The sequence below is a fragment of the Nerophis lumbriciformis genome, linkage group LG01 (assembly GCF_033978685.3).
Source record: "Nerophis lumbriciformis linkage group LG01, RoL_Nlum_v2.1, whole genome shotgun sequence".
NCBI lineage: Eukaryota > Metazoa > Chordata > Actinopteri > Syngnathiformes > Syngnathidae > Nerophis > Nerophis lumbriciformis.
In genome coordinates this window covers 76,425,100-76,448,022 of record NC_084548.2, presented here as the reverse complement: position 1 = coordinate 76,448,022, position 22,923 = coordinate 76,425,100, and the positions used below count along the sequence as shown (strand labels likewise).

General features: G+C 32.8%; 1 protein-coding gene across 2 annotated transcripts in view; it reads right to left on the bottom strand.

Moving 5' to 3' along the window:
- Positions 1 to 22,923, bottom strand: part of acss2 (acyl-CoA synthetase short chain family member 2) — a 50,512-nt gene continuing 27,589 nt past the window's right edge. For both annotated transcript variants that reach the window (XM_061926027.1, XM_061926028.1), the window contains 9 exons: positions 17,941 to 18,074; positions 17,677 to 17,809; positions 17,522 to 17,578; positions 7,658 to 7,738; positions 7,473 to 7,581; positions 7,298 to 7,366; positions 805 to 981; positions 581 to 655; positions 1 to 514 (listed from right to left, as the gene is read on the bottom strand). In XM_061926027.1, the coding sequence (XP_061782011.1) occupies positions 387 to 514; positions 581 to 655; positions 805 to 981; positions 7,298 to 7,366; positions 7,473 to 7,581; positions 7,658 to 7,738; positions 17,522 to 17,578; positions 17,677 to 17,809; positions 17,941 to 18,074 (963 nt within the window). In that variant the 3' untranslated portion in view covers positions 1 to 386. The remainder of the gene's footprint in view (positions 515 to 580; positions 656 to 804; positions 982 to 7,297; positions 7,367 to 7,472; positions 7,582 to 7,657; positions 7,739 to 17,521; positions 17,579 to 17,676; positions 17,810 to 17,940; positions 18,075 to 22,923) is intronic.

Genomic DNA, 22,923 nt, shown 5'->3' with positions numbered 1-22,923 from the left:
TCCAGTCTTGGTCTTTTATTTCAAAAACCTCACAATGTTTTTTTCCCCCCAGTTTGAAAAACCAAATAGTAATAAGTTGAAAAGAGCAGACAGGAAGTAGAGTTTCACCAAATGATGTTCCCAAAACGGACAGATGTAAAACTGAGGAAAGTGTGTAATTAACATGTAATTAACATGTAATTAACGTGTAATTAACAGGAAGTGGAAAGAGGAAACTGTCGCTCCCACACCAACATTATTATATTTTATTATTTAGAATAATATTTCATATGCAATATTATTATTGTTATTATTTCTTCTTGCTCATAATGTTAGATGATGATGTCACAAGTCCTGACCAGGGTGTCCTGGGTCTGGTCCTGGTCCTGGTCCTGGGTCTGTCCAGGTCAGAGGGCAGGTTGACATCGGTTGAGGAAGAGTTGCTCCACCACGGAGGAGTCGGCCAAGGTGGAGATGTCGCCCAGGTCTTTCTCGCCACGCGCGATCTTGCGTAGCACGCGCCGCATGATCTTGCCTGAGGGGGCGCCACAGCGTCACTGCCTGGTCACAGGGTCGAGGGTCAAGGTCCAAGCGGTCCTACCTGATCTGGTCTTGGGGAGTCCTGGCGCGTCCTGGATGTAGTCTGGTGTGGCGATGGCGCCGATCTTCTCCCTCACTGCGGACATGTCACATGACCATCTTACTACTTGACAGGTAAATTTGTTTCCTGGTCACATGACCATCTTACTACTTGACAGGTAAATGTCAGCACCTTGTTTCCTGGTCACATGACCATCTTACTACTCGACAGGTAAATGTGAGCACCTTGTTTCCTGAGCTGTGCCTCCAGCGTGCGGTTGAAGGTGCGTCCATCACCCAGCGTGACAAAGCAGTACAGACTCTCTCCCTTCACGGGGTGTGGCCGGCCCACCACCGCCGCCTCCGCCACCGCCTCGTGCTCCACCAGCGCCGACTCCACCTCCGCCGTGCTCAGCAGGTGACCTGCACCGCGGGAACACACAGGTGAAGAGGAATTGTCTGTTCCTGGGTCAAACTGTGGCCCTCATTAAAGCTTCAGTGACCATTTGTCATATTCATTATTATGAATATTTATCAATCATAGGACATTATTAAGAAGATTTATCATTAATTTGACATCATTATGAATATTTATCATTAATTTGACATCATTATGAATATTTCTTAATCATTTGACATTCATATTGATCAATCATTTGACATCATTATGAATATTTATCAATCATAAGACATTATTAAGAAGATTTATCATTAATTAGACATCATTATGAATATTTATCAATCATTTGAAATTATTATGAATATTTTTCAATCATTAGACATCATTATGAATATTTATCAATCATACGGCATTATTATGAATGTTTATCAATCATTATGAATATTTATCAATCAGTACACATCATTATGAATATTTATCAATCATACGGCATTATTATGAATGTTTATCAATCATTATGAATATTTATCAATCAGTACACATCATTATGAATATTTATCAATCATACGGCATTATTATGAATATTTATCAATCATATTACATTATTAAGATGTATCATTAATTTGATATCATAATGAATACTTATCAACCATTTTACATTATTATTATGAATATTTATCAATCATTTGATAGTATTCATTAGACATCATTATGAATATTTATCAATCATTAGACATCATTATAAATATTTATCAATCATAAAACATTATGATGAATATTTCTTAATCATTTGATATTAATATTGATCAATCATTTGACATTATTATGAATATTTATCAATCATTTGACATGAATATTTATCAATCATTTGACATGAATATTTATCAATCATTTGACATTATGAATATTTATCAACCATTTGACATCATTATGAATATTTATCAATCATACAACACTATTATGAATATTTCTTAATCATTTGATATTAATATTGATCAATCATTTGACATTATTATGAATATTTATCAATCATTTGACATGAATATTTATCAATCATTTACATTATGAATATTTATCAACTATTTGACATCATTATGAATATTTATCAATCATACAACACTATTATGAATATTTCTTAATCATTTGATATTAATATTTATCAATCATTTGACATTATTATGAATATTTATCAATCATTTGACATCATTATGAGTATTTAACAATCATTTGACATTATTATGAGTATTTATAAATCATTAGACATTATGAATATTTATCAATCATACAACATTATTATAAGTATTTATCAATGATTTGACATTATTATGAGTATTTATCAATCATTAGACATTATGAATATTTATCAATCATACAACATTATTATGAGTATTTATCAATCATTTGACATTATTATGAGTATTTATCAATCATTAGACATTATGAATATTTATCAATCATACAACATTATTATGAATATTTCTTAATCATTTGACATTCATATTGATCAATCATTTGACATCATTATGAATATTTATCAATCATTTGACATCGCTATGAATATTTATCAATCATTAGACATCATTATGAATATTTATCAATCATACGACATTATTATGAATATTTATCAATCATATGACATTATTAAGATGTATCATTAATTTGATATCATAATGAATATTTATCAACCATTTTACATTATTATTATGAATATTTATCAATCATTTGATATTATTATGAATGTTTATCAATCATTAGATATCATTATGAATATTTATTAATCATTAGACATCATTATAAATATTTATCAATCATAAAACAATGAATATTTCTTAATCATTTGATATTAATATTGATCAATCATTTGACATTATTATGAATATTGATCAATCATTTGACATGAATATTTATCAATCATTTACATTATGAATATTTATCAACCATTTGACATCATTATGAATATTTATCAATCATTTGACATTAATATTTATCAATCATTTGACATTATTATGAATATTTATCAATCATATGACATTATTAAGAAGATGTATCATTAATTTTATATCATAATGAATATTTATCAACCATTTTACATTATTATTATGAATATTTATCAATCATTTGATATTATTATGAATGTTTATCAATCATTAGATATCATTATGAGTATTTATTAATCATTAGACATCATTATAAATATTTATCAATCATAACACATTATGAATATTTCTTAATCATTTGATATTAATATTGATCAATCATTTGACATGAATATTTATCAATCATTTGACATTATGAATATTTATCAACCATTTGACATCATTATGAATATTTATCAATCATACAACACTATTATGAATATTTCTTAATCATTTGACATTATTATGAATATTTATCAATCATTTGACATGAATAATTATCAATCATTTGACATCATTATGAATATTTATCAATCATTTGACATCATTATGAATATTTATCAATTATATGACATTATTAAGAAGATGTATCATTAATTTGATATCATAATGAGTATTTATCAACCATTTTACATTATTATTATGAATATTTATCAATCATTTGATATTATTATGAATGTTTATCAATCATTAGATATCATTATGAATATTTATTAATCATTAGACATCATTATAAATATTTATCAATCATAAAACATTATTATGAATATTTCTTAATCATTTGATATTAATATTGATCAATCATTTGACATGAATATTTATCAATCATTTGACATTATGAATATTTATCAACCATTTGACATCATTATGAATATTTATCAATCATACAACACTATTATGAATATTTCTTAATCATTTGACATTATTATGAATATTTATCAATCATTTGACATGAATAATTATCAATCATTTGACATTATTATGAATATTTATCAATCATATGACATTATTAAGAAGATGTATCATTAATTTGATATCATAATGAATATTTATCAACCATTTTACATTATTATTATGAATATTTATCAATCATTTGATATTATTATGAATATTTATCAATCATTAGACATCATTATGAATATTTATCAATCATACGACATTATTATGAATATTTATCAATCATATGACATTATTAAGAAGATGTATCATTAATTTGATATCATAATGAATATTTATCAACCATTTTACATTATTATTATGAATATTTATCAATCATTTGATATTATTATGAATGTTTATCAATCATTAGATATCATTATGAATATTTATAAATCATTAGACATCATTATAAATATTTATCAATCATAAAACATTATTATGAATATTTCTTAATAATTTGATATTAATATTGATCAATCATTTGACATTATCATGAATATTTATCAATCATTTGACATTATGAATATTTATCAACCATTTGACATCATTATGAATATTTATCAATCATACAACACTATTATGAATATTTCTTAATCATTTGATATTAATATTTATCAATCATTTGACATTATGAATATGTATCAATCATACGACATTATGAATATTTATCAATCATTTGAAATCATTATGAATATTTATAATTAATTTGACATTATGAATATTTATCAATCATACGAAATTATTACAAATATTTATCAATCATTTGACATTATGAATATTTATCAATCAATTGAAATCATTATGAATATTTATCATTGGTTTGACATTATTATGAATATTTATCAATCATATGAAATTATTATGAATATTTATCAATCATTTGACTCACTATAGCACCTTACTAAGGACTCAAAGATAAGAAAAAAAAAATACATTTTCAAATATGACACTTCTTATGTAATGTATGAATATTATGAGAATATCAATACAATCACACAATTATTTAATTGTTTACTCAATATAACAAATAGATATTTTCCTACTACAAAAAATCTATTATATTTTTATTCTATTGCATCAAACACTTAGAAAAAATATAGCATTTTTAATATCATTAAATTATCAATATTTTATATTTTATTCTTGTAAGTATATTTTACTGTATTACACAATTACAAACAAATCGAAATATAAAATACATACCAATTATTTTCCTCATATTTGTTTTTTATATAATGTATAATTTCTATACTTCACTGTAGTACTACTGTACTGCATTACGCAATTACACATTTTTAAAATGTTTATATACATAAAACATCTCATATTTATTATACCGTTTTTATATTGCTATTGTATATATCACTGTAATTAAAATAAAATAAAATGTTTATATACATAAAATATGTCATATTTATTCTACTGTTTTTATATTTGTATGTATATTAGGTGAATATATTACTGTAATTAGATTTTTTTTATATTAGGTGTATATATTACTTGTATATTAGGTGTATATATTACTGTATTACGCAATTAGAAAAAAATACTGATTTTTTTTTCCTTAATAAAAGAAAAAGATGTCAATATTTAATTTTTCATGCATTACTTGTTATAAGTATATATAAAAACATTGAAGTGTGAAACGGAATACAAAATACATGCCAGTCATTTTTTTAATAATGTATTTTTTATATAATGTATATCTTTAATTTATTTACTTTACTGCAGTACATACTTTAAATTGTTTATATACGTAAAATATCAAATATTTATTTTATTGTTTTTATATTGTTATTGGTATGTACATAAGGTGTACATATTACACAATTAGAAAAAAATACTAATTGTTTTAACTTAATATAACAAAAATATATCGATATTTTGTTTTCTATTTATTACTTGAAATAATTTGTCCATTTTACTGCATTACACAATTATGAAAACATTGACGTTTTAAACAAAATATATAATACATGCCAAAAATTACTTTTACATTATCTACATGTATAATTTCTATACTGTAGTACTTACTGCACTGTTTTACGCAATTCATTTTGTTAAATTATTATTTATATACATTAAATATTTATTTTATTCTTTTTATATTGTTATTGGTATGTATATTAGTTGTATGTATTACACAATTAGAAATATGTACAATATCAAAATAAATATTTTTAACCTACTATTTGTGATATAATGATTTGTACAACAAACAAAGTACCGTATTTTCCACACCATAAGGCGCCCTGGGTTATAAGCCGCGCCTTCAATGAACGGCATATTTCAAAACTTTGTCCACCTATAAGCCGCCCCGTGTTGTAAGCCGCATCTAACTGCGCTAAAGGAATGTCAAAAAAACAGTCAGATAGGTCAGTCAAACTTTAATAATATATTAAAACCAGCGTGATGTGGGCGCGCATGGAGTCGTATATCAACATGGACGAAGCTGCGTGAAAAAAGCCACCCGGCCTCTTCGCGTAAACTTAAACTTACCTTAACCACTCGCTCATCTTTTCTTCATCCATCCCTTCGAGTTAGCTTTTATGATGACGCCGGCTGGAAAGGTCTCTTTTGGCAAGGTCTTCCTTTTGAATATCACCATGGGTGGAAGTTTCTGGCCATTAGCATGGCAAGCTAGAACCACAGTGAAGGATGACTTCTCATTCCCTGTGGTGCAAATATTCACCGTACGTGCTCCCGTTGTATCCACAGTGCGGTTCACAGGAATATCAGTTGCTGTGAAATAGTAATCCGTGTGCGGATGGAGAGATTGCGTCTTTTCATGAACCGGATACCTGTCACTTGGTAGGAGCCATTTTGTGGTCTTTACAGATGTAAACACACAAAGGAAATGAAACGTAATATCCGCACGCTTTTTTTTTCTTCTACGCGGGCGGGTGGTTGCTTACAGTAGAAGAAGAAGCGGTTCCTGTTCTATGGGGGCGGGTGCTTACCTTGGCGGTTGCTTGCGTAGAAGAAGAAGCGCTTCCTGTTCTACCGGGAAAAAAGATGGCGGCTGTTTACCGTAGTTGCGAGACCGAAACTTTATGAAAATGAATCTTAATATTAATCCATATATAAAGCGCACCGGGTTATAAGGCGCACTGTCAGCTTTTGAGAAAATGTGTGGTTTTTAGGTGCGCCTTATAGTGCGGAAAATACGGTAATCATTGATTTATTAGAATGTAGATAAATAAATCATCAATAGTTTTGTATTCAGTTTATTATTTTTTGTATAATTTTATAAATTGTGTAAATTACACTGTATCCTACAAATGTTGACATTTTATTCACAATTAAAAAAATGAATATATAGATTTGTGTATTTTACTACTATTATTCTTCAAGTACTTCATGTACAAAGCCCAAAAGCAGTAAAGTTCAATTGAATATAAGTTGAAAAGGATTTTGTTGTTATTTAGCATTTCCAACAGGTGACAACTTCACAGGTGTGCAGCAGATGCTCTCTCTCACTCACCTGAGACGTTGAGCATGTCATCGATCCTCCCAGTGATCCAGTAATACCCGTCCTTGTCCCTGCGGCAGCCTGCACAATCACAACAAAGTCAGCATTATGATGCTTGAAGAGCTGGGGGCGTGTCCTCTAAGAGCTGGGGGCGTGTCCTCTAAGAGCTGGGGGCGTGTCCTCTCACCATCTCCCGTCACGTAGTAACCGGGGAACTTCTTGAAGTAGGTGCTCTGGAACCTTCCGTGGTTCCCGTACACCGTCCTCATCACGCCGGGCCACGGCTGCTTGAACACCTGTTTTGGAAAGGAGGGCAAAGGTCAAGGTGTGTTGCTGGGCTGCAGAGAAGCACTTCCTGTCAAGGCCTCTGACCAGGTAACCTTCACTCGGACCCTCCAGCTCCTCGCCAGACTCGTTCAGGATGGCGGGCACCACCCCGAAGAACGGAAACGTCTGGAGACGGACAAAAAGATGTCAGGGCGGTAAAGTTGTAACAACAACCTAGTAACAGCAATGTAACTAATATAGTGACGTAGTAACAGTAATGTAACTATAATACAGTGACAAAGTAACAGTAATGTAACTATAATACAGTGACAAAGTAACAGTAATGTAACTATAATACAGTGACAAAGTAACAGTAATGTAACTATAATACAGTGACAAAGTAACAGTATGTAACTATAATACAGTGACAAAGTAACAGTAATGTAACTATAATACAGTGACAAAGTAACAGTAATGTAACTATAATATAGTGACAAAGTAACAGTAATGTAACTATAATATAGTGACGTAGTAACAGTACTGTAACTACAATATAGTGACAAAGTAACAGTAATGTAACTATAATATACTGACATAGTAACAGCAATGTAACCAATATAGTGACGTAGTAACAGTACTGTAACTATAATGTAGTGACACAGTAACAGTAATACAACTATAATATAGTGATATAGTAGCATTAATGTAACTATAATATACTGACATAGTAACAGTAATGTAACTAATATAGTGACGTAGTAACAGCAACCCAGTAACAGCAATGTAACTAATATAGTGACAAAGTAACTGTAATGTAACTATAATATAGTGATATAATAACAGTAATGTAACTGTAATATACTGACATAGTAAAAGTAATGTAACTATAATATAATAACAGTAATGTAACTATAATACACTGACATAGTAACAGTAATGTAACAAATATAGTGACATAGCAACAGTAATGTAACTAATATAGTGATATAGTAACAGTAATGTAGCTATAATATACTGACATAGTAACAGTAATGTAACAAATATAGTGACAGCAACAGTAATGTAATTAATATAGTGATATAGTAACAGTAATGTAACTATAATATACTGACATAGTAACAGTAATGTAACTAATATAGTGACATAGCAACAGTAATGTAACTAACAGTGACATAGTAACAGTGGTGTAGTCATGCGTAACAGTAACATAGTAACAGTGATGTAACTATAATACAGTGACAAAGTAACAGTAATGTAACTATAATACAGTGACAAAGTAACAGTAATGTAACTATAATACAGTGACAAAGTAACAGTAATGTAACTATAATACAGTGACAAAGTAACAGTATGTAACTATAATACAGTGACAAAGTAACAGTAATGTAACTATAATACAGTGACAAAGTAACAGTAATGTAACTATAATACAGTGACAAAGTAACAGTATGTAACTATAATACAGTGACAAAGTAACAGTAATGTAACTATAATACAGTGACAAAGTAACAGTAATGTAACTATAATACAGTGACAAAGTAACAGTAATGTAACTATAATACAGTGACAAAGTAACAGTAATGTAACTATAATACAGTGACAAAGTAACAGTAATGTAACTATAATACAGTGACAAAGTAACAGTATGTAACTATAATACAGTGACAAAGTAACAGTAATGTAACTATAATACAGTGACAAAGTAACAGTAATGTAACTATAATACAGTGACAAAGTAACAGTATGTAACTATAATACAGTGACAAAGTAACAGTAATGTAACTATAATACAGTGACAAAGTAACAGTAATGTAACTATAATACAGTGACAAAGTAACAGTAATGTAACTATAATATAGTGACAAAGTAACAGTAATGTAACTATAATATAGTGACGTAGTAACAGTACTGTAACTACAATATAGTGACAAAGTAACAGTAATGTAACTATAATATACTGACATAGTAACAGCAATGTAACCAATATAGTGACGTAGTAACAGTAATGTAACTATAATATAGTGACAAAGTAACAGTAATGTAACTATAATATAGTGACGTAGTAACAGTACTGTAACTACAATATAGTGACAAAGTAACAGTAATGTAACTATAATATACTGACATAGTAACAGCAATGTAACCAATATAGTGACGTAGTAACAGTACTGTAACTATAATGTAGTGACACAGTAACAGTAATACAACTATAATATAGTGATATAGTAGCATTAATGTAACTATAATATACTGACATAGTAACAGTAATGTAACTAATAAAGTGACGTAGTAACAGCAACCCAGTAACAGCAATGTAACTAATATAGTGACAAAGTAACTGTAATGTAACTATAATATAGTGATATAATAACAGTAATGTAACTGTAATATACTGACATAGTAAAAGTAATGTAACTATAATATAATAACAGTAATGTAACTATAATACACTGACATAGTAACAGTAATGTAACAAATATAGTGACATAGCAACAGTAATGTAACTAATATAGTGATATAGTAACAGTAATGTAGCTATAATATACTGACATAGTAACAGTAATGTAACAAATATAGTGACAGCAACAGTAATGTAATTAATATAGTGATATAGTAACAGTAATGTAACTATAATATACTGACATAGTAACAGTAATGTAACTAATATAGTGACATAGCAACAGTAATGTAACTAACAGTGACATAGTAACAGTGGTGTAGTCATGTGTAACAGTAACATACTAATAGTGATGTAGTCATGTGTAACAGTAACATACTAATAGTGATGTAGTCATGTGTAACAGTAACAGTGATGTAGTCATGTGTAACAGTAACATACTAACAGTGATGTAGTCATGTGCAACAGTAACATAGTAACAGTGATGTAGTCATGTGTAACAGTAACATAGCAACAGTGATGTAGTCATGTGTAACAGTAACATAGGAACAGTGATGTAGTCATGTGTAACAGTAACATACTAATAGTGATGTAGTCATGTGTAACAGTAACAGTGATGTAGTCATGTGTAACAGTAACATACTAACAGTGATGTAGTCATGTGCAACAGTAACATAGTAACAGTGATGTAGTCATGTGTAACAGTAACATAGCAACAGTGATGTAGTCATGTGTAACAGTAACATAGGAACAGTGATGTAGTCATGTTTAACAGTAACATTGTAACAGTGATGTAGTCATGTGTAACAGTGACATAGTAACAGTGATGTTGTCATGTGTAACAGTAACATACTAACAGTGATGTAGTCATGTGTAACAGTAACAGTGATATAGTCATGTGTAACAGTAACAGTGATGTAGTCATGTGTAACAGTAACATAGTAACAGTGATGTAGTCATGTGTGACAGTAACATAGTAACAGTGATGTAGTCATGTGTGACAGTAACATAGTAACAGTGATGTAGTCATGTGTAACAGTAACATAGTAACAGTGATGTAGTCATGTGTAACAGTAACATAGTAACAGTGATGTAGTCATGTGTAACAGTAACATAGTAACAGTGATGTAGTCATGTGTAACAGTAACATAGTAACAGTGATGTCGTCATGCGTAACAGTAACATAGTAACAGTGATGTAGTCATGTGTAACAGTAACATAGTTGCAGTGATATAGTCATGTGTAACAGTAACAGTGATGTAGTCATGTGTAACAGCAACATAGTAACAGTGATGTAACCATGTGTAACAGTAACATAGTAGCAGTGATGTAGTCATGTGTAACAGTAACATAGTAACAGTGATGTAGTCATGTGTAACAGTAACATCGTAACAGTGATGTAGGCATGTGTAACAGTAACATAGCAACATTGATGTAGTCATGTGTAACAGTAATAGTGACATAGTAACGTTGTAGCTTGTAACATCGTGCCAGTGATGTAGTAACCGTAACATGTAACAGTGACATAACACCAGTGATGTAGTAACAGCGACGTAGTAACAGTGATGTAGTAACAGTGACAGTGACGGAGCAACAGTGATGTAGTAACAGTGACAGAGTACCAGCGCCGTAGTAACGTAACATAGTAAGAGTGATGTAGTAACAGTGATGTAGTAACAGTGACATAGTAACAGTGATGTATTACCAGCGACACATAGTAACAGTGATGTAGTAACAGTGATATAATAACAGTGATGTAGTAACAGTGATGTAGTGACCGTGATGTAGTAACAGTGATGTGGTAACAGTGATGTAGTAACCGTAACATAGTAACAGTGATGTAGTAACAGTAACATAGTAACAGTGATGTAGTCATGTGTAACAGTAACATAGTAACAGTGATGTAGTCATGTGTAACAGTTACATAGTAACAGTGATGTAGTCATGTGTAACAGTAACATAGTAACAGTGATGTAGTCATGTGTAACAGTAACATACTAACAGTGATGTAGTCATGTGTAACAGTAACATAGTAACAGTGATGTCGTCATGTGTAACAGTAACATAGTAACAGTGATGTCGTCATGTGTAACAGTAACATAGTAACAGTGATGTAGTCATGTGTAACAGTAACATAGTAACAGTGATGTAGTCATGTGTAACAGTAACATACTAACAGTGATGTAGTCATGTGTAACAGTAACATAGTAACAGTGATGTAGTCATGTGTAACAGTAACATACTAACAGTGATGTAGTCATGTGTAACAGTAACATAGCAACAGCGATGTAGTCATGTGTAACAGTAACATACTAACAGTGATGTAGTCATGTGTAACAGTAACATAGCAACAGTGATGTAGTCATGTGTAACAGTAACATAGCAACAGTGATGTAGTCATGTGTAACAGTAACATAGCAACAGTGATGTAGTCATGTGTAACAGTAACATAGTAACAGTGATGTAGTCATGTGTAACAGTAACATAGCAACAGTGATGTAGTCATGTGTAACAGTAACATAGTAACAGTGATGTAGTCATGTGTAACAGTAACATAGCAACAGTGATGTAGTCATGTGTAACAGTAACATAGTAACAGTGATGTAGTCATGTGTAACAGTAACATACTAACAGTGATGTAGTCATGTCTAACAGTAACATAGCAACAGTGATGTAGTCATGTGTAACAGTAACATAGCAACAGTGATGTAGTCATGTGTAACAGTAACATACTAACAGTGATGTAGTCATGTGTAACAGTAACATAGCAACAGTGATGTAGTCATGTGTAACAGTAACATAGCAACAGTGATGTAGTCATGTGTAACAGTAACATAGCAACAGTGATGTAGTCATGTGTAACAGTAACATAGTAACAGTGATGTAGTCATGTGTAACAGTAACATAGCAACAGTGATGTAGTCATGTGTAACAGTAACATAGCAAGTGATGTAGTCATGTGTAACAGTAACATAGTAACAGTGATGTAGTCATGTGTAACAGTAACATACTAACAGTGATGTAGTCATGTGTAACAGTAACATAGCAACAGTGATGTAGTCATGTGTAACAGTAACATAGCAACAGTGATGTAGTCATGTGTAACAGTAACATACTAACAGTGATGTAGTCATGTGTAACAGTAACATAGTAACAGTGATGTAGTCATGTGTAACAGTAACATAGTAACAGTGATGTAGTCATGTGTAACAGTAACATAGCAACAGTGATGTAGTCATGTGTAACAGTAACATAGTAACAGTGATGTAGTCATGTGTAACAGTAACATACTAACAGTGATGTAGTCATGTCTAACAGTAACATAGCAACAGTGATGTAGTCATGTGTAACAGTAACATAGCAACAGTGATGTAGTCATGTGTAACAGTAACATACTAACAGTGATGTAGTCATGTGTAACAGTAACATAGCAACAGTGATGTAGTCATGTGTAACAGTAACATACTAACAGTGATGTAGTCATGTGTAACAGTAACATAGCAACAGTGATGTAGTCATGTGTAACAGTAACATAGCAACAGTGATGTAGTCATGTGTAACAGTAACATAGCAACAGTGATGTAGTCATGTGTAACAGTAACATAGTAACAGTGATGTAGTCATGTGTAACAGTAACATAGCAACAGTGATGTAGTCATGTGTAACAGTAACATAGCAACAGTGATGTAGTCATGTGTAACAGTAACATAGTAACAGTGATGTAGTCATGTGTAACAGTAACATAGCAACAGTGATGTAGTCATGTGTAACAGTAACATACTAACAGTGATGTAGTCATGTGTAACAGTAACATAGCAACAGTGATGTAGTCATGTGTAACAGTAACATAGCAACAGTGATGTAGTCATGTGTAACAGTAACATAGCAACAGTGATGTAGTCATGTGTAACAGTAACATAGCAACAGTGATGTAGTCATGTCTAACAGTAACATAGCAACAGTGATGTAGTCATGTGTAACAGTAACATAGCAACAGTGATGTAGTCATGTGTAACAGTAACATACTAACAGTGATGTAGTCATGTGTAACAGTAACATAGCAACAGTGATGTAGTCATGTGTAACAGTAACATAGCAACAGTGATGTAGTCATGTGTAACAGTAACATAGCAACAGTGATGTAGTCATGTGTAACAGTAACATAGTAACAGTGATGTAGTCATGTGTAACAGTAACATAGCAACAGTGATGTAGTCATGTGTAACAGTAACATAGCAACAGTGATGTAGTCATGTGTAACAGTAACATAGTAACAGTGATGTAGTCATGTGTAACAGTAACATACTAACAGTGATGTAGTCATGTGTAACAGTAACATAGCAACAGTGATGTAGTCATGTGTAACAGTAACATACTAACAGTGATGTAGTCATGTGTAACAGTAACATAGCAACAGTGATGTAGTCATGTGTAACAGTAACATAGCAACAGTGATGTAGTCATGTGTAACAGTAACATAGCAACAGTGATGTAGTCATGTGTAACAGTAACATACTAACAGTGATGTAGTCATGTGTAACAGTAACATAGCAACAGTGATGTAGTCATGTGTAACAGTAACATAGCAACAGTGATGTAGTCATGTGTAACAGTAACATAGCAACAGTGATGTAGTCATGTGTAACAGTAACATAGTAACAGTGATGTAGTCATGTGTAACAGTAACATACTAACAGTGATGTAGTCATGTGTAACAGTAACATAGCAACAGTGATGTAGTCATGTGTAACAGTAACATAGCAACAGTGATGTAGTCATGTGTAACAGTAACATACTAACAGTGATGTAGTCATGTGTAACAGTAACATACTAACAGTGATGTAGTCATGTGTAACAGTAACATAGCAACAGTGATGTAGTCATGTGTAACAGTAACATAGCAACAGTGATGTAGTCATGTGTAACAGTAACATAGCAACAGTGATGTAGTCATGTGTAACAGTAACATAGCAACAGTGATGTAGTCATGTGTAACAGTAACATAGCAACAGTGATGTAGTCATGTGTAACAGTAACATCGTAACAGTGATGTAGTCATGTGTAACAGTAACATAACAACATTGATGTAGTCATGTGTAACAGTAATAGTGACATAGTAACGTTGTAGCTTGTAACATCGTGCCGGCGATGTAGTAACCGTAACATGTAACAGTGACATAACACCAGTGATGTAGTAACAGCGACGTAGTAACAGTGATGTAGTAACAGTGACAGTGACGGAGCAACAGTGACGTAGTAACAGTGACACAGTACCAGCGCCGTAGTAACGTAACATAGTAACAGTGATGTAGTAACAGTGACACAGTACCAGCGCCGTAGTAATGTAACATAGTAACAGTGATGTAGTGACAGTGATGTAGTGACAGTGATGTAGTAACAGTGATGTAGTAACCGTAACAAAGTAACAGTGATGTAGCAACAGTGGAATAGTTCCAGTAGAGTTTAAACATGCAGTGGTACGACCTCTACTTAAAAAACCCAGCCTCGACCCCTCTCTCCTCTCTAACTTCAGACCTATCTCTAATCTTCCGTACATTTCCAAAATATTAGAGAAGGTTGTCTACAGTCAGTTGTTGCCCTTCTTAGAGGATAATGGTATCACTGAGCTGTTCCAGTCCGGTTTTAAAGCCCTCCACAGCACAGAGTCAGCGCTTCTAAAAGTTTTTAACGATATCCTCCTGTCAACTGATTCTGGTAAATATGTTGTCCTGGTGCTTTTAGATCTGTCTGCTGCGTTCCACGCCACCTTAATCACTCGTCTTGAGAACTGTGTGGGCATTAAGGGCGCCGCCCTCAACTGGTTCCGGTCGTACCTAACCGACAGGAGTTTTTGTGTAAAAGTAGACAGTTTTATGTCGTCCACAGCTCCTTTACCACATGGGGTCCCCCAGGGCTCAATCCTTGCCCCAATTTTATTTGCGCTTTACCTTCTCCCCCTTGGTTCTATTTTTAGGAAGTACAGTATTGCATTTCATTTTTATGCCGATGATTGCCAGATTTATTTTCCCATGGCACAAAATAACACGGTTCAACGTCTTATTGACTGCCTGCACGACATCAAAGTCTGGCTTTCAGCTAACTTCCTGAGCCTAAATGAAGATAAAACAGAAGTTATGTTGTTCGGTCCAAGTCGCTCTCCCTCCCCCAACGTTGACCTCGGCACTCTGACCCCGTATCTCAGCGACTCTGTCACAAACCTGGGGGTAAAGTTTGACTCAGATTTTAAATTCGAAAAACAAATCAGCAGCGTCGTTCAAAAAAGCTTTTATCAATTACGCCAAATAGCGAAAGTGAAACCGCTTCTATCAAGACATGATCTTGAGAAATTAATCCACGCTTTTATCTCGACTCGTCTTGATTATTGTAATGCCCTGTATGTTGGCATTAGCCAGGCCTCCCTCGCCCGCCTGCAGCTCGTGCAGAACTCTGCTGCTCGTCTGCTAACACAGACCCGCAGACGTGAGCACATCACCCCTATTTTAGCGTCCCTTCACTGGCTCCCTGTGCGTTACCGAATACATTTTAAACTCCTTTTATTTGTTTTTAAATGTCTAAACAACCTCGCGCCAACCTATCTCTCCGACCTCCTTCAGCCTTACTGCCCCACCCGATCCTTAAGATCAGCCGATCAGCTGCTGTTGACGGTCCCTGACACAAGGCTGAAGCTTAGAGGTGACAGAGCTTTCGCCGTTGCTGCTCCCAAGCTCTGGAACGACCTACCCCTGAGTGTTAGACAAGCCTCCTCTCTTCCTGTTTTTAAATCTCTCTTAAAAACATACTTTTATTCCATGGCTTTTAACACTGAGTGATATCCATCCTGCAATGGTGCCCCATAATACACCTGCTGTGAACCTGTTTTTATGTTTTTATTTATTCTATTTTAATTATTTATTTTTTATCGTGTTCTGTTTGTGTTGTGTTGTGTTTGCTCGGTACTCGTTTTATCTTTTAACCTGCTCATTGTACAGCACTTTGGCTACCCCTGTGGTAAATTTTAAATGTGCTCTATAAATAAAGTTGATTTGATTTGATTTGATAGTAACAGTGATGTAGTACCAGCGATGTAGCAACAGTGACGTAGCAACAGTAACATAGTAACAGTAACAAAGTACCAGCGCTGTAGTAACCGTAACATAGTAACAGTGATGTAGTACCAGCGATGTAGCAACAGTGACGTAGCAACGGTAACATAGTAACAGTAACAAAGTACCAGCGCTGTAGTAACCGTAACATAGTAACAGTGATGTAGTAACAGTGATGTAGTAACAGTGATGTAGTGACAGTGACATAGTAACAGTGATGTAGTAACAGTGATGTAGTGACAGTGACATAGTAACAGTGATATAATAACAGTGATGTAGTAACAGTGACGTAGTAGCAGTGATGTAGTAGCAGCGACGTAGTAACAGTGATGCAACGTGAAGTGACCAGTACCCCCACATGTATCCTGATTTCTAGAGTGCTTAACTTCTCTTTACAAAGTTAGGCAAGGTGTTAAAACAAAGTCTAGTTCATCATAAAGTTTGACCCTGAAACAGATGAAGACTCACAGCAGAGCCTGGCTTCATGGGCGTGGCTGCAGGCAGAGGAGTCAGCACATGTCCACCCTGGAGGACAAAAAAGGAGTAGTACAACATGAGTGCAGCAGGTGACTAAAGGAGTAGTACAACAGGTGACTAAAGGAGTAGTAGAAGATGAGACTCACAGTCTCAGTCTGCCAGAAGGTGTCTACAATGGGACATCTGCTGTCTCCCACCACAGAGAAGTACCAGTGCCAGGCCTCAGGGTTGATGGGCTCTCCCACTGTGCCCAGAACCTTCAGAGAGTCACGCTTGTACCTGCACACAGACACACAGGTGAGTGGTGGGAAGAGGCTTGTACCTGCACACAGACACACAGGTGAGTGGTGGGAAGAGGCTTGTACCCGCACACAGACACACAGGTGAGGAGAGAAAGAGTGAGCACTCACTTCTGCACCGGCTCATTGCCGTACTTCATCAGCAGTCTGATGGCGGTGGGTGCAGTGTAGAACTTGCTGACACGGTACTTGTCCACTATCTGCCACATGCGACTCACGTCAGGGTAGGTGGGAAGACCCTCGAACTGCAACACATCTTTGTTTACTTTTAACACACATCTTTGTTTACTTTTAACACACGTTTGTTTACTTTTAACACACGTTTGTTTACTTTTAACACACGTTTGTTTACTTTTAACACGTTTGTTTACTTTTAACACGTTTGTTTACTTTTAACACGTTTGTTTACTTTTAACACAAGTTGTTTTTACTTTTAACACACATGTTTGTTTACTTTTAACACACATGTTTGTTTACTTTTAACACAGGTTTGTTTGCTTTTAACACACATCTTTGTTTACTTTTAACACACGTTTGTTTACTTATAACACACGTTTGTTTACTTTTAACACACATCTTTGTTTACTTTTAACACACGTTTGTTTACTTTTAACACACGTTTGTTTACTTTTAACACACGTTTGTTTACTTTTAACACGTTTGTTTACTTTTAACACGTTTGTTTACTTTTAACACGTTTGTTTACTTTTAACACAAGTTGTTTTTACTTTTAACACACATGTTTGTTTACTTTTAACACACATGTTTGTTTACTTTTAACACAGGTTTGTTTGCTTTTAACACACATCTTTGTTTACTTTTAACACACGTTTGTTTACTTATAACACACGTTTGTTTACTTTTAACACACATCTTTGTTTACTTTTAACACACGTTTGTTTACTTTTAACACACGTTTGTTTACTTTTAACACACGTTTGTTTACTTTTAACACATTTGTTTACTTTTAACACACGTTTGTTTACCTTTAACACGTTTGTTTACTTTTAACACAAGTTGTTTTTACTTTTAACACACATGTTTGTTTACTTTTAACACAAGTTTGTTTACTTTTAACACACATGTTTGTTTACTTTTAACACAGGTTTGTTTGCTTTTAACACACATCTTTGTTTACTTTTAACACACATCTTTGTTTACTTATAACACACGGTTGTTTACTTATAACACACGTTTGTTTACTTATAACACACGTTTGTTTACTTTTAACACACATCTTTGTTTACTTTTAACACACGTTTGTTAACTTTTAACACACATCTTTGTTTACTTTTAACACACACCTTTGTTTACTTTTAACACACGTTTGTTTACTTTTAACACACGTTTGTTTACTTTTAACGCACGTTTGTTTACTTTTAACACGTTTGTTTACTTTTAACACGTTTGTTTACTTTTAACACGTTTGTTTACTTTTAACACGTTTGTTTACTTTTAACACACGTTTGTTTACTTTTAACACGTTTGTTTACTTTTAACACAAGTTGTTTTTGCTTTTAACACACATGTTTGTTTACTTTTAACACAGGTTTGTTTGCTTTTAACACACATCTTTGTTTACTTTTAACACACGTTTGTTTACTTATAACACACGTTTGTTTACTTTTAACACACATCTTTGTTTACTTTTAACACACGTTTGTTTACTTTTAACACGTTTGTTTACTTTTAACACACGTTTGTTTACTTTTAACACGTTTGTTTACTTTTAACACAAGTTGTTTTTACTTTTAACACAAGTTGTTTTTACTTTTAACACAAGTTGTTTTTACTTTTAACACACATGTTTGTTTACTTTTAACACACGTTTGTTTACTTTTAACACACATGTTTGTTTACTTTTAACACAGGTTTGTTTGCTTTTAACACACATCTTTGTTTACTTTAACACACGTTTGTTTACTTATAACACACGTTTGTTTACTTTTAACACACGTTTGTTTACTTTTAACACACGTTTGTTTACTTATAACACACGTTTGTTTACTTTTAACCATACTTGCCAACCTTGAGACCTCCGATTTCGGGAGGTGGGGGGAGGGGGGGCGTGGCCGAGGTGGGACGGGGGCGTGGTTGGGGGCGTGGCTAAAAGGGGAGGAGTATATTTACAGCTAGAATTCACCAAGTCAAGTATTTCATATATATATATAGATAATATATATATATATATATATATTAAGAAATACTTGAATTCTAGTTATATATATATATATATATATATATGTGTGTATTTTATTATATATATATATATATAGTTACGTATATATATATATATATATACATATATATATATATATATATATATATGTATATATATATATATATATATATATATACATATATAAAAAATAAATACTTGAATTTCAGTGTTCATTTATTTACACATATACACACACATAACACTCATCTACTCATTGTTGAGTTAAGGGTTGAATTGTCCATCCTTGTTCTATTCTCTGTCACTATTTTTCGAACCATGCTGCATTGATGTGTGTCATGCACAAAAGTGCTTTCATCAAATGCACTAGATGGCAGTATTGTCCTGTTTAAGAGTGTCACAACATTGCTGTTTACGGCAGATGAACTGCTTTACGGTATACAAAAAAGTGACTGTTGTTGTGTGTTGTTGCCACGCTGGGAGGACGTTAATGAAACTGCCTAACAATAAACCCACATAAGAAACCAAGAACTCGCCCTCCATCATTCTACAGTTATAACGTGATTGGGCAGGTATGCTGTTTAAATTGTGGGTTAATACTCAAATAAAATATTTGTTATTATGGACCTGAGTTCGCCTGAATTTCGGGAGATTTTCGGGAGAAAATTTGTCCCGGGAGGTTTTCGGGAGAGGCGCTGAATTTCGGGAGTCTCCCGGAAAATCCGGGAGGGTTGGCAAGTATGCTTTTAACACACATGTTTGTTTACTTGTAACACACGTTTGTTTACTTTTAACACACATCTTTGTTTACTTTTAACACACGTTTGTTTACTTTTAACACGTTTGTTTACTTTTAACACACGTTTGTTTACTTTTAACACATGTTTGTTTACTTTTAACACACATGTTTGTTTACTTTAAACCAATGTTCCCTCTAATTGTTCATGTGTGAGCAAAGGCACAAACTCCCTGAGCATTGAGTGGAGCACATGTGAGCAACATCAGACGTGCACATTGTGGCCACACCAGCGTCACACCTGTCCCAAACCTGACTAAATAACAATTTAAATGTTTTATTAACATTTTCTGCTAGAAGTGATTTTGCCCTCTTACAATGACAATAACAAAAAAACGTGTTTTTCATGACTTATGTGCTAGTATTGTATGTCTGTCTGCGGGTCCTGCCTTTAAAAGAAAGGTTACCCCTTTCAGAGATTACATATAGTTCCTGTAACTTTCTGTCTGTAAAATACATCTTTTTATTAGCATTTATGAAATCTAGTGACAACATTTCATGAATAATATCCTTAGATTAACATTCTTAATAAATGGCAGTAAAATAAGCACACATCTGATTGTGGAGTCAGAGTGTTACAACATTTACACATTTTGTGGCGTTGGGGTTGTCCAACTTTTTGTGGCCCTAAACGCAGCACTGGCTAAGTGCCATGAGTGCGTGTGTTGGTGCAGGTGAGACTGAGCGAGCGGCTTCTGTTGAAACCACGGATGACAAAATTGGTTTAAGCCTGGTTTGTATGACAGAAAATTACCAGTTTTTATAGCGCAGAGGACGCTTGAGCAGTGCGCAATTGCGCAGGCGCGCACCTTAGAGGGACTGTTGCTTTTAACACACATCTTTGTTTACTTTTAACACACATGTTTGTTTGTTTACTTTTAACACACGTTTGTTTACTTTTAACACACATTTGTTTACTTTTAACACACGTGTTTGTTGGTTTACTTTTGACACATGTTTCTTTACTTTTAACACACGTTTGTTTACTTTTAACATGTTTGTTTATTTTTAACATACATCTTTGTTTACTTTTAACACACATTTGTTTACTTTTAACACACCTTTGTTTACTTTTAACACATGTTTGTTTACTTTTAACACACATGTTTGTTTACTTTTAACACACGTTTGTTTACTTTTAACACACATGTTTGTTTACGTTTAACACACGTTTGTTTACTTTTAACACACGTTTGTTTACTTTTAACACACGTGTTTGTTGGTTTACTTTTAACACATGTTTCTTTACTTTTAACACACGTTTGTTTACTTTTAACACGTTTGTTTATTTTTAACACACATCTTTGTTTACTTTTAACACACGTTTGTTTACTTTTAACACACATGTTTGTTTACTTTTAACACATCTTTGTTTACTTTTAACACACGTTTGTTTACTTTTAACACACATGTTTGTTTACTTTTAACACACATTTGTTTACTTTTAACACACGTGTTTGTTGGTTTACTTTTAACACATGTTTCTTTACTTTTAACACACATGTTTGTTTACTTTTAACATGTTTGTTTATTTTTAACATACATCTTTGTTTACTTTTAACACACATTTGTTTACTTTTAACACACCTTTGTTTACTTTTAACACATGTTTGTTTACTTTTAACACACATGTTTGTTTACTTTTAACACACGTTTGTTTACTTTTAACACACATGTTTGTTTACGTTTAACACACGTTTGTTTACTTTTAACACACGTTTGTTTACTTTTAACACACGTGTTTGTTGGTTTACTTTTAACACGTTTCTTTACTTTTAACACACATGTTTGTTTACTTTTAACATGTTTGTTTATTTTTAACATACATCTTTGTTTACTTTTAACACACATTTGTTTACTTTTAACACACCTTTGTTTACTTTTAACACATGTTTGTTTACTTTTAACACACATGTTTGTTTACTTTTAACACACGTTTGTTTACTTTTAACACACATGTTTGTTTACGTTTAACACACGTTTGTTTACTTTTAACACACGTTTGTTTACTTTTAACACACGTGTTTGTTGGTTTACTTTTAACACATGTTTCTTTACTTTTAACACACGTTTGTTTACTTTTAACACGTTTGTTTATTTTTAACACACATCTTTGTTT